Source organism: Chelonia mydas, chromosome 21, assembly GCF_015237465.2.
Source record: "Chelonia mydas isolate rCheMyd1 chromosome 21, rCheMyd1.pri.v2, whole genome shotgun sequence".
Classification (NCBI taxonomy): Eukaryota; Metazoa; Chordata; order Testudines; family Cheloniidae; genus Chelonia; species Chelonia mydas.
In genome coordinates this window covers 18,566,780-18,579,069 of record NC_051261.2, presented here as the reverse complement: position 1 = coordinate 18,579,069, position 12,290 = coordinate 18,566,780, and the positions used below count along the sequence as shown (strand labels likewise).

The 12,290-nt window shown below is 42.1% G+C and overlaps 1 protein-coding gene across 16 annotated transcripts in view; it reads right to left on the bottom strand.

Moving 5' to 3' along the window:
- Positions 1 to 12,290, bottom strand: part of LZTR1 (leucine zipper like transcription regulator 1) — a 280,121-nt gene that overhangs the window by 196,011 nt on the left and 71,820 nt on the right. For all 16 annotated transcript variants that reach the window (XR_005223269.2, XM_043533614.1, XM_037884956.2 and 13 more), the window contains one exon: positions 11,230 to 11,313. Coding sequence is in view for 15 of the 16 variants with exons in the window: in XM_043533614.1 (XP_043389549.1) it covers positions 11,230 to 11,313 (84 nt within the window). In the remaining variant the exon portion in view is untranslated. The remainder of the gene's footprint in view (positions 1 to 11,229; positions 11,314 to 12,290) is intronic.

Sequence of the window (12,290 nt, the reverse complement as noted above, 5' to 3'; positions counted from 1 at the left end):
AATGTCGTGTTTGATTTTTTTTTAAATTAAATCACAAGGGAACTACCCCCACACTCATGAATCGTAGCTTCACTCTATAGCATCCAGGCAGACACAGGTGTCCTCCGAGAGGTCTTGCATTGGACTGCTTCGGTTCACCACTGTCTGCTCTACACAGGTCTGCTGCAGCCTTAACAACTCCACTCAGTCTGCCACTGTCAATTCTGATGCCTCCTTAGAACTGCTTCAGTCTTCTATTGTCTGCTCAGGAAAGGATGCTCAAAGCAATTTAAGTCTCTGGGTTGAGATGTCTCCTCTACTCCCTATATTTGGTTAATGAGGGCTGATTAAAACTCTGAATAACTGCTTCCCCTTAACCACCATGGGCTCAGAGTCCACTATTTTTTTAAATAGGAACACCACAACATCCAGTGCAAACAGATACAGTGTGACAAGATCCCTGGGGTGCAACCTGGAAATAGGGTATCGCTGTGCCCCCTTAATTCTCCAACCTGGGCTGTCTCTCACAATGCTTTGCTAGTGACAAGCAGTGAACCCCTCAGCACAACAGCATGTGGAGCCTCACACTCAGCTAGATTGCATGAATGCTCCCAGAGCCACTCACAAATCACACAAAGAAAGGCACCAGTCAGTTCCCGCCAGCTCCCCTGCCTTACACCCCAGAGCTGTACCATCTTGCCCTGGTCATAAGCCTGGCCAGTGTAAGTTTATTACCCAGTCTGCCCCTCACTCAATGTGGAGAGGTCATGCACCAGCCTTTGTAAACTGAGCTGAGATTTCCCAAGCACTTTATCTAAAACAGTATGTTTTGGCTGAAGTATAAAACAGATTTATTAACTACAGAAAGATAGATTTAAGTGATTATAAGTGGTAGGCATAAAAGGTCAGAGATCTTTACCAAAGAATATAAAAGATAAGTGCACAATCTAAACCTTAAACCTTATTAGAGTATTTAGATCAAGCAATTTTGTTACCCACTGGATGTTACAGTTCTTAATACAGAGACCTCGCCCTTAACCCTGGACCAGTCTTCTCAGTTGAAGTGGTCATCTTCTCAGCGTTTTTGTTGCTTCCAGCATAGGTGGGGGAGGAGAAAGGCAAAAGCATGATGTCATTGTCTCTATTTTATATCTTTAGTCCATGTGCCTAGAAGACACTTGCCCAGACATCCTGGTGTACTTTGCTGAGCCATTGGCTTAAGCAATCCCCCTGGCGTAGTCTTGTGCTACTGAGTCATGGGATTGAGTAGTCTCAATTGTGTGATGCTTGCACAACTGTCATTGAATTGTAAATCCCTTGATTACAACTCCCCTGCTGATTAATGGTCGTTGAATGCCCTCCTGGGTGGGGATCACCTCCTTCGTATGTCACTAGCAAACATACAGCTTATTTCAGTAACAATCATACAGCAAAATCTCAAATTCATACACTGTAATGATATACATATCTGGAGATATAACAATAGGTTTCAGCAGATTATGACCTTTCATATGATATCTTACATGGCATGCTTTTTATGAATATCACAACGATATATGAATGATGAATATGGAGGTTACAGAGTGCTATTTTGAGGTACAGTGTGTCACATACAGACAGTAGTATTTAGTGAAAGCATGGACTGAACTCAGAGCTTTACCCATGCAGGTTTCTCCTCCTCCTCCTCCTCCTCCTCCTCTCACAACTCAGGAGATGGCCATGGTCCTGACATAAATGAGATTAGGCAGAGGAGGTTGCTGGACCCAGGAAAACCAGATGCAAAAATCAATAGGAAAGAGCAGGCAAGGAGGCTTTAAGCCCCTCACAGAGACCCTTGAAGAGGACGATGTAGTAAATGCACTATAAGCTGACAGTGTTTGTCTAAACACCCTACCCTAATAGCAGATTCTGCTGGCAAAGTAGGTTCTACTGCCTCACTAATCCAGGAGACTATTACCCCATCTACATCAAGGAACTGCAAGTGGTTCTGTGGAAAGAGGGGCTCTCAGGAGTGAGCTCAGCAGTCCTGAGACTGGAGCTCCAGGAGCAGCCAAGTCTGAGCAGATGGTCTGAACTGAATTTATCTTATTGTTCACACCCTTGTGAATAAAGCCAAATCCTGGGTAAATAGTAGAATATAAAGACAGTGTTTGCAAAGAAAGGCAGATAAAGGCGCCTACTCACATGGGCTTTCTGAAGTTTGGTATTCAGGTTAAGTAGGCATTCAGGACCCTAGGAGCATCCAAGGAATGGTAGAGGGCTTCTTCCCATCCCTTAGAGCCAGGGCAGAATGAGAAGAGGGAGCTCAGTTTCCAAGGTCAGAAGGGTCCACTGTGATCATCTAGTCTGACCTCGTGTATAGCACTGACCAGAGAACTTCCCACAATAATTCCTAGAGCAGATCTGCTACACAAACATTTAATCCTGATTTTAAAATGATCATAAATGGTCTGGAAAAAGGGGTAAACAGCGAGGTGGCAAAATTTGCAGATGCTAAAAAACTACTGAAGATAGCTAAATCCAAAGCAGTCTGTGAAGAGTTACAAAGGGATCTCACAAAACTGGGAGACTGGGCAACAAAATAGCAGATGATATTCAATATTGATAAATGCAAAGTAATGCACATTGGAAGACATAATTCCAAATATACACACAAATTGATAGGGTCTAAATTAGCTATTACCACTCAAGAAAGAGATCTTGGAGTCATCGTGGATAGTTCTCTGAAAACATTCACTCAATGTGCAGCGGCAGTCAAAAAATTTAACAGAATGTTATGGATCATTAGGAAAGGGATAAAAAATAAGGAGAAAATATCATATTGCCTTTATATAAATCTATGGTACGCCCACATCTTGAATACTGCATGGTGATCTGGTCACCTCATCTCAAAAAAAAAAAAAAAAAAAAAAAAAAAATTGGAATTGGAAAAGTTTCAGAAAATGAACTCGATACATTCATGGAGGATAGGTCCATCAGTGGCTATTAGCCAGGATAGGCAGGGATGGTGTCCCTAGCCTCTATTTGCCAGAAGCTGGGAATGGGCGACAGGATGGATCACTTGATGACTACCTGTTCTGTTCATTCCCTCTGGGGCACCTGGCATTGGCCACTGTCGGAAGACAGGATACTGGGCTAGATGGACTTTTGGTCTGACCCAGTATGGCTATTCTTATGTTCAGTGATGGAGAATCCACCTTGGTATTCCCTTGGTAAACTGTTCCAATGGTTAACTACTAACACTTTTAAAAAACTTCACCTCTGATTTTTAATTTGAATTTGTCTAGATTCAACTTCCAGCCATTGGATCTTGTTATACCTTGTCAGCTAGAGTGAAGATCCCTCTATTTTCAAACTTTGTTCCCCATATCTCTTAACTTTTCTTTTGCTAAAATAAAGATATTGAGCTCCTTGAGTCTCTCACTGTAAGGCATGTTTTCTAATTCTTTAATCATTCTTTAATAAGTCTTTTCCCTGAACCATCTCCAATTTATCAACATCCTTCTTGAATTGTGGACACCAGAACTGGACAAAATATTCCAGCAAAAACAACGAGGAGTCCTTGTGGTACCTTAGAGATTCAGGGTATGTCTACACTACCTGCCAGGTCGGCGGGCAGCAATTGATCCAATGGGGGTCGATTTATCACGTCTAGTCTAGATGCGATAAATTGACCCCCGAGTGCTCTCCCATCAACTCCTGTACTTCACCTCCTCAAGAGGCGCAGGCAGAGTCAACTCACAGTAGTGAAGACACCGCGGTGAATACGTCTAAGTTCATCGACTTCAGCTACGTTATTCACGTAGCTGAAGTTGCGTAACTTAGATCGATCCCCCCCGTGTAGACCAGGGCTAACAAATTTATTTGGGCATAGGCTTTCGTGGGCTAAAACCCACTTCATCAAATGCACTGAGTGGAAAATACAGTAGAGAGGTATAAATACACAGCATATGAAAAGATGGGAGTTGCCTTACCAAGTGGGGGGGTCAGTGCCAATGAGCCAATTCGATTAAGGTGGAAGTAGGTTATTCTCAACAGTTGACAAGAAGAGAGGAAAAAAATCACTTCTGTAGTGCTAATGAGGCCAATGTAATCAAGATGGCCCATTTCAAACAGTTGACAAGGTGTGAGTGTCAGCAGGGGGAAAAGTTAGTTTTTGTAGTGACCCATCCACTCCCAGTCTTTATTCAGGTCTAATTTGATGGTGTCCAGTTTGAAAATTAATTCCTGTTCTGTAGTTTCTCGTTGGAGTCTGTTTTTGAAGCTTTTTGTTGAAAAATTACCACTTTTAAGTCTGTTATTGAATGTCCAGGGAGACTGAAGTGTTCTCCTACTGGGTTTTGATGCAGTCACACCAGAGCCAAATACAAAGTTATTAGAATCTCTCTACTTCTACTCAATATTCCAGTGTTTATAAATCCAAGGACTACATTAGTTCTTCCGGCCACAAGTGTCACACCAGCTCATTATCCATCACGAACTCCAAGTCTTTTTCAGTCACTGCCTCCAAGGATACATTCCACCATCCTGTAACTATGGTCTAAATTCTTTATTCCTAAATGTATGACTTTACACTTGGCTATATTAAAGCAAATACTGTTTATTTGCACGTAGTTCACCAAGCAACCCAGATTATCATCAGTGATCAGCCCTGTTTATTATTTGACCCAAAGATTGCAGAAGTGGTATCTGCAAACTTTATCAGCAATTATTTTATTTTTTCTTCCAGGTCATAGATAAAAGTGTTAAATAGCATAAGGCCAAGAACTGATCCCTATAGGTGTGATGCACTGGACCTCAAAGTAACCCCCTGTTGCCCCCAATATTCATCATTCATATATGCTTGTGATATTCCATACAAAGCATGCCATGTAAGATATCAGATGAAAGGTCCTGATCTGCTGAAACTCATTGTTCTGTCAAAATTGCATATGAAGTTATGAGATTTTGCTATATGGTTGTTATTGAAATATGTTGGGAGTTTCATAGACGCACACTGCTAATTCTCTAATTACTAAAAGGGTGGTGACCCACACCCAGGCGGGCATTAAATGACCATTGACGAGCAGAAGAATTGTAAACAAGAGATTTATAACTCTGTAAGAGACAGTTGAGCAAGCACCACAGAATGGGGATTGCTCAAATCTGTGACTCAGCAAGGCACACCAGGACATGTTTAGGCTAGTGTCTTCTAGGCACATGGACTAAGGATATAAAATAGAGGACAGTGGCATCATGCTTTTGCCTTTCTCCTCCCACACCTATGCTGGTGCAACAAGAACGCTGAGAAGATGACAACTTCAACAGAGGAGACTGGTCCAGGCCTGTGTATTAAGAACTGTAACCTATCTGCAACATCCAGTGAGGTGAGAAAAGCTGTTTGATTCAAATCTTGCTCAGTCTGAAAGTTTAGGATTTAGAATGCATGTTTACTTTTTATTTCTTAGGTAATTATCTCTGACCTTTATTCCTCCACTTGTAATCATTTAAAATCTACCTTTCTGTAATTAATAAACTTAGGCCTTGGCTACACTTGCAAGTTAGAGAGCATTAAATCAGCCCCGGGCACCCTAACTTCTGAGGTGTCCACACTGGCAAGGCATGTAGAGCGCCTGGACTCTACAGCTGGAGCTCTCCTGGTAATCCACCTCAACGAGAAGCAAAAAGCTTGTTGCGCCCCAGCTGAGATGCCCGGGTGTCAGTGTGGACGACGTGTTGCATTACTGCACTGTGACTGGCCTCCGGAAACGTCCCATAATTCCTTGAAGTCGAGTAGCCACTCTTCTCATTGTTTTGAACTCAGCTGCAAGCATACGGATATCCCCTTTCAAAGCTCTGTTTCTGACATCCGGCATGCTTATCTGCTCCGGGACAAAGCAAACCATTACTGTGGAATGCTACTGCTACAGAAGCAGGCGTTTGTGCGTGTGTGAGAGAGAGAGGTGGGGGTGGGGGCTGATGTCGGGGTTTCCCTCTTCCCTCTGCCGCTGTCTGAACTTACAAGACAGAATGCTGACACACTCTCTGCCCCACAAAACACAGTCTCTCCCCCGACATATACACAACACACTCCCTGTCACACTCCACCCACCCCCTGCCCGATTTGAAAAGCACACTGTAGCCACTTGCACACTGGAATAGCTACCACAATGCACTGCTCTCTGTGGCGTTGCAAGAGCTACTAATGTGGCCACGCCACTGCACTTGCAGCTGACAGGGTGAACACACTGCAGCATTTTCCCTGCTGCGGTCTCCAAAGGCTGGTTTAACTCCCGGCGCTCTACATCTGCAAGCGTAGCCATGCCTTTATTTTAATATTTTATCCTTACCAGGATAAAGTTTGTCTAAAGTGCTTGGGGAATTTGCTCATATTACAAAGGCTGGTGCATATCTACTTTCCGGGGCATCTCCAGCCCTTCCCCCACCCCAGTGGTGATTTACCTCTCCAATTACTGCTCTGGGCATCAAAACTGACACACCTGCGCTGCTGGGGAGGGGTGTGTGACCACTCTTGCAGCTTTCCTTTACTTCCCCATCATTTTCTGCAATGAAGCAAAGAAATCTGTGTGGGACATGAATTGTGCGCACGCGCAGTGGTGCTCAATTTCCCCAGGAGTAACTAATTTAGGAGCTTACATTGTTCAAAAGAAAGTCGTGAGCATTGTAAGATGGTACATTTCTGCGGTGCAAGGCTGGAGCTATTGGCTGGTGTTTCCCTCTGTATTAGTTCATGTGTGGCACATTTGTGCAACTTAGCTGGGTGCCTCTGTATGCTGGTGGCTAAGTGATGATAGCACCTGGAATGGGTTTGCTGCTTGTCACTAGCAAAGCATTGTGAGAGACTGTCCAGGCTGGAGAGTAAAGGGGCACAGCTGTCCCACAATTACAGGTCGTACTCTGGGGATCCCATCACAATAGGACCCTACTAAAAAAATATATCCGCTCAATGGACCTGTCAGTTAACCAGTCTTTAATCCATTTAATGTCTGCTGTGTTCAGCTTATATTGTTCTAGTTTCTTAATCAAAATGTCCTGTGGTACAAAGTTAAATGCTTTACAGAAGTCTAAGTTATCTGGACCCCTGATTGCTTGAACTTCAAGCAATACTATCGAACACCCTCAGTTAGTGTTCAGATGGAAAGTATTTCTTCATCAGCAGCAGCCTTTTCCCCAAATACAGAGTAGAAAAGTTCTGGACACGTCTGTCTTTTCTGCATTATTATTAGGATTGGAAGGATTAAATTTGTATTAGTAAATGTCGGCAAATGTCAATTTCACAGTACAAACACAATCTCACAAATAAATATTTCCATCAATAATAATCAAAATTTACAGATAGGCAAAGTAAGAAAAATGCTGCTTGAGAATTTCATTAGAGTTTGATTTAAGGATATTTACTTTCTATATGTGGACATGCGATGTTGACAATTTGTGTTTTAGCGGTTATAAAGGTTTAATTTTTTTAATCTCACCATCTACTGTTATCAAATAATTATGGTCTGACACGGCCCCTAATTTCCCACAACTGAGAAAATATAAATCAATACAAATAAAATTTTAAAATGCTTAAAACTCATAATTTTGTGCAACTGTGAACATTAAAATACATTTTTAAATGCTTAGAAATAAATTAATTATCTGTCAAAATTATTTTAAAAAATTAATTCTGCCAAGGCTAATTATTATTGACAATTCCTAACCTAATTTCCATCTAGCAAAGAACCAATACCATTATGAGGGTTCCTTTTGTTCCTAATATACTTTACAAACTCTTTATTGTCCTTAACTCTGATGGCCATGGACTGTTCCTTGTATCCTTTTGCTTTCCTTAACAATTTTCTACAATTCCTAGTTTTTTATTTTTATTTTTATTTATTGTTATCAATTTCCCCTTGTGTGTGCATCTGCTTTTATTTCCCGTCTAAACCAGGCTGTTTTTTAACCAGTGTAGCTGACGACATTGACAGGATCTAGAAAAATGTTCTGAAACAATTCCCAAATATCTGTCACATTTTTCTGTTTAAATCCTCTCCCCTAACTGATTTGGCTCATGATTGTTTTCACCTTTGTGAAACCGGCCCTTTTAAAGCACCAACTATATATATTACTGTTTGCCAGAAGCTGGGAAATGGGCAACCGCTAAAACACAAATTGTCAACATCGCATGTCCACATATAGAAAGTAAATATCCTTAAATCAAACCTCTAATGAAATTCTCAAGCAGCATTTTTCTTACTTTGCCTATCTGTAAATTTTGATTATTATTGATGGAAATATTTATTTGTGAGATTGTGTTTGTACTGTGAAATTGACATTTGCCGACATTTACTAATACAAATTTAATCCTTCCAATCCTAATAATAATGCAGAAAAGACAGACGTGTCCAGAACTTTTCTACTCTGTATTTGGGGAAAAGGCTGCTGCTGATGAAGAAATACTTTCCATCTGAACAATCACTTGATGGTTGCCTATTCTGTTCATTCCCTCTAAAGCACCTGGCATTGGCCACTGTCAGAAGACAGGATACTGGGCTAGATGGACCTTTGGTCTGACCCAGTGTGGCCATTCTTATGTTCTGACGGTTTGCAGTTTGTACTTTGTACTTAACAAATACAATCAATACTAACTTTCTCCCATCCTTTGTATGTTTTAGTTTCGACTGCAAGTTCTTTGTGGCAAGAAATAGTTGTTACTATGCGCATGTATAATACCTAGCACAATGGGGCCTCAATCTCCACTGAACCATGTAGGGGCTTCCTGCAATACAAACTAATGAGTAGTCCCACTGACTGAAATCAAATGGACTAACCATGTGCTTTGCTGGCCCGGAACCTAATACTACTTTTCAAGAAACAAAATGAGGGCTGCCAAAGCCAGGATTTAAAAGGCACTGCAGATTTCATTGAAGGCTGACCTGATCAAGTGAGCAGAAGGACAGTCCATGCGCCCAGTGGATGATGGGTAAGAAGCACATTTTCTCTTTTCTGCAGTTCTAAGGGATGGCAGGATTGAGAGTAGGTCTTGAAATTCTATAAAGTACCCCCTATCTCAGTGATGGAGAAAACAGAAAAGTCCAAGGTGACTCTGGACCACTGATTCAGGAACAGGGAGGTCCTCCATCCCAGCACTGTGGAGGCTGAGCAGGGGAAGAGAGTCAGGCAGGACTCAGTCTAGCCTTGGTTTGGAGGCCAGATTCCTGAAAGGGCTATGGGTGGGACCTTCATGGATTGGCCCAGTAGCTGGCAGGGGATTTCTTGACAGAAAAGTGGGATGTACACCTGCAGAATCCAAGATGTCAACAACAGCCTGGTCCCCCTGAGGGAAAGTACCAGGAACCTCAATTTAAAAGTATTGGTTGGCTCCCCAGACTGGACTGATGAGAAAACATTGCTGAGTTGACTTTGTGCTGAAAAATCCAGAGATCCTGGAACTTGGGGTCTTAGCTTGTGTTTTAGTAAATTTTAAGGAGAGATGAAGCTGTACCCAGAGCAGCATGTCCCATGACCACTGTTTTTTTAAATGAAAAGGTGTACCAGGAGGAGGTGTGTCAGATGTATGAGGAGTCTCTCATTATGAAAATAGCTGCAAAAAGACCCTTGGAGATAATGAAAGCAGGGAAACCTCAGAGCACGAGCTCATATAGGGCACTCTCTGAAGAAAGAAAGGGAGATCTTGAACCTTCAGAGCAGAGAGCAGAAAGACTTCAGATTGAGGCAGTGACCCCAGAAATAAGGTGCTCTCTCTCAGGAAAGAAGAAATGCCTTAGGGTGTGCCTGTGTGCAGGGGAGGAGGGGTGTACTTCCTCTTACTTTCTGCTGTCCAGAACTCGATATAGCAAAAGAGCTCCAAAACATTTCAGGCACCCTGGTCACTAGCAGGGGCCCCACTACGCCACCAAAGGACTAGCGGGAGCCCAGCACCCAAGGCCCTTTGCAATCTGTGCTTAGTTCTAAATCCTATGACTGAGGCCTAAAGATGGCCCTGGACATTTCATCTTCACCAAGACACAGACAGAGGGTGAGGAGACAGAGTCCCTGAAAAGGGAGGGGCTGAGCACCAAATTTCATACTCCTTCGCTATGTGACTGACACCAGAAGGGAAGGACCACCCACCACAAAATACCTCTAAAAACTACTAGTTCTGCTCTCTCTCAGCATTTCTTCTGCCTTATAAACAAGCAGTTCCAGCATTTATGGTTCAGCCTCTACCAATAGTAACAAGTGCCACCAAGGCATGAGACTGAACATACTGTTCCCCCTTTTATCTTTTCATGGGACTCCCCCAGAAAATTCTTGTTCTGTTCAGTGAGTTTTCAGCAGCACCAGACGCTCTTGTTGCCTCTTAGCATGGCAGCTAAAATATATAGCAAAGAATGCTCCTTTCCCTCACTTTGGGGAATTTCACCTGTCCCCAAGCATTACACTGGGAATATACAGCCCATCACATGCATACTGTCAGATATCAGGTGTTTTGTTTTTTTGTTTTTTTGTTTTTTTTTAACATTTATCTATCTGAACAAGGTATTGATGAATAAAAACATGTTTACTCCATTTGAAACAAAAGACCAAACTGAGGGAAGCTCCCCTTACTGTTTATCATAAAAGATTAGAAGATAAGGTCATCTAGTCCAACCCCCTGCTCAAAGCAGAACCAACTGCAACTAAATCAACCCAGCCAGGGCTTTCTCAAGCCGGGTCTTAAAAACCTCTAAGGATGGAGATTCCACCACCTCCCTAGGGAACCCATTCCAGTGCCTCACCACCCCCCTAGTGAAATAGTTTTTCCTAATATCCAATCTAGACCTCCCCCACTGCAATTTGAGACCATTGCTTCTTGTTCTGTCATCTGCCACCACTGAGAACAGCTGAGCTCCATCCTTTTTGGAACCCCCTTTCAGGTAGTTGAAGGCTGCTATCAAATCCCCCCTCACTCTTCTTTTCCACAGACAAAATAACCCCAGTTCCCTCAGCCTCTCCTCATAAGTCATGTGCCGCACCTCCAATCATTTTCGTTGCCCTCCACCGGACTCTCTCCAATTTGTCCACATCCTTTCTGTTGTGGGGGGCCCAAAACAGGTCGCAATACTCCAGATGTGGCCTCACCAGTGCTGAATAGAGGAGAATATTCACTTCCCTCGATCTGCTGGCAATGCTCCCCCACAGCGAGAAAGGATTTCTACAGAGGTACAATTGAATGATCGGAAAGATATTACAACACAAAAGAATTAGGAGAGCGATTTTGTTACATACCGTGCATTTCCATCATATCCTGCGAAGATCCACAGTTTTTCACTATACACTGTTGCACCATGAGCTGACCTTGCAACTGGCAATCTGCAATAAAAGATTATACTTAGCATCTAGCCTGCACAACATGTGGTATTACAGAGTCCGGTTAGTACATATCTGCGTTGCAGACCAACTACTACCCTCATAACATAGATGAATACCCCCCAAGGACTTCCTGAAAGGTGAATTTCAGAATACAGCGAACAGTTACAGCAGAACCTCAGAATTATGAATGCCTTCAGAATGTAGGATGTTCATAACTCAGAACAAAATGTTTAGATTCTTGTTTCAAAAGTTTACAACTGAACATTGACTTAATATAGCTGTGAAACTTTACTATGCAGAAAATGCTGCTTTTAACTATCTTAATTTAAGTGAAACAAGCACAGAAACAGTTTCCTTACCTTCTCAATTCTTTTTTTTTTTTAAAACTTTCCCCCCTTTTTTTTTTTAAAAGCAGTTTACGTTTAAACAATACTGTATTATATTTGCTTTTTTTGGTTTTGGTTAGTTGCTTTTGTTTGTTTGTTTTGTCTTTGCTGCTGCCTGATTGAGTACTTCCGGTTCCAAATGAGGTGCGTGGTTGACCAGTCAGTTTGTAACTCTGGTGATTTTAACTCTGAGGTTGTAGTGTAATTTCTTTTAATAGCATCAGATTTTCCCAGAGCACATCTGGGTGATAGATGGTTATATAAACATCTGTACTGCAACAGGGCATGCAAAAAAAAATTCATTTCCACATTCCAGATTCTGGAGTATTTTATAGACTGACTTATTTATAAAGGTGTGCTAGTGACTTTGTAGTTAAGATTGAGTAGCGCTTTCGGTTTCAGAGCCAATTTTTCAAACTGCTGTAAAACCCATGTCCATAATCAGATTGTCTAGAAAATTGCTTTGTCTCATTGAGACCCAGGGTAGGTGTGGTGATGCAAATTTCAGGACATTTTGTCAAGGAGTTCCTGAGATCAAGCTTGCCCAAGAAGAGTTCTCCAACTGTTCATGAAAGACAATCATTGCTACAG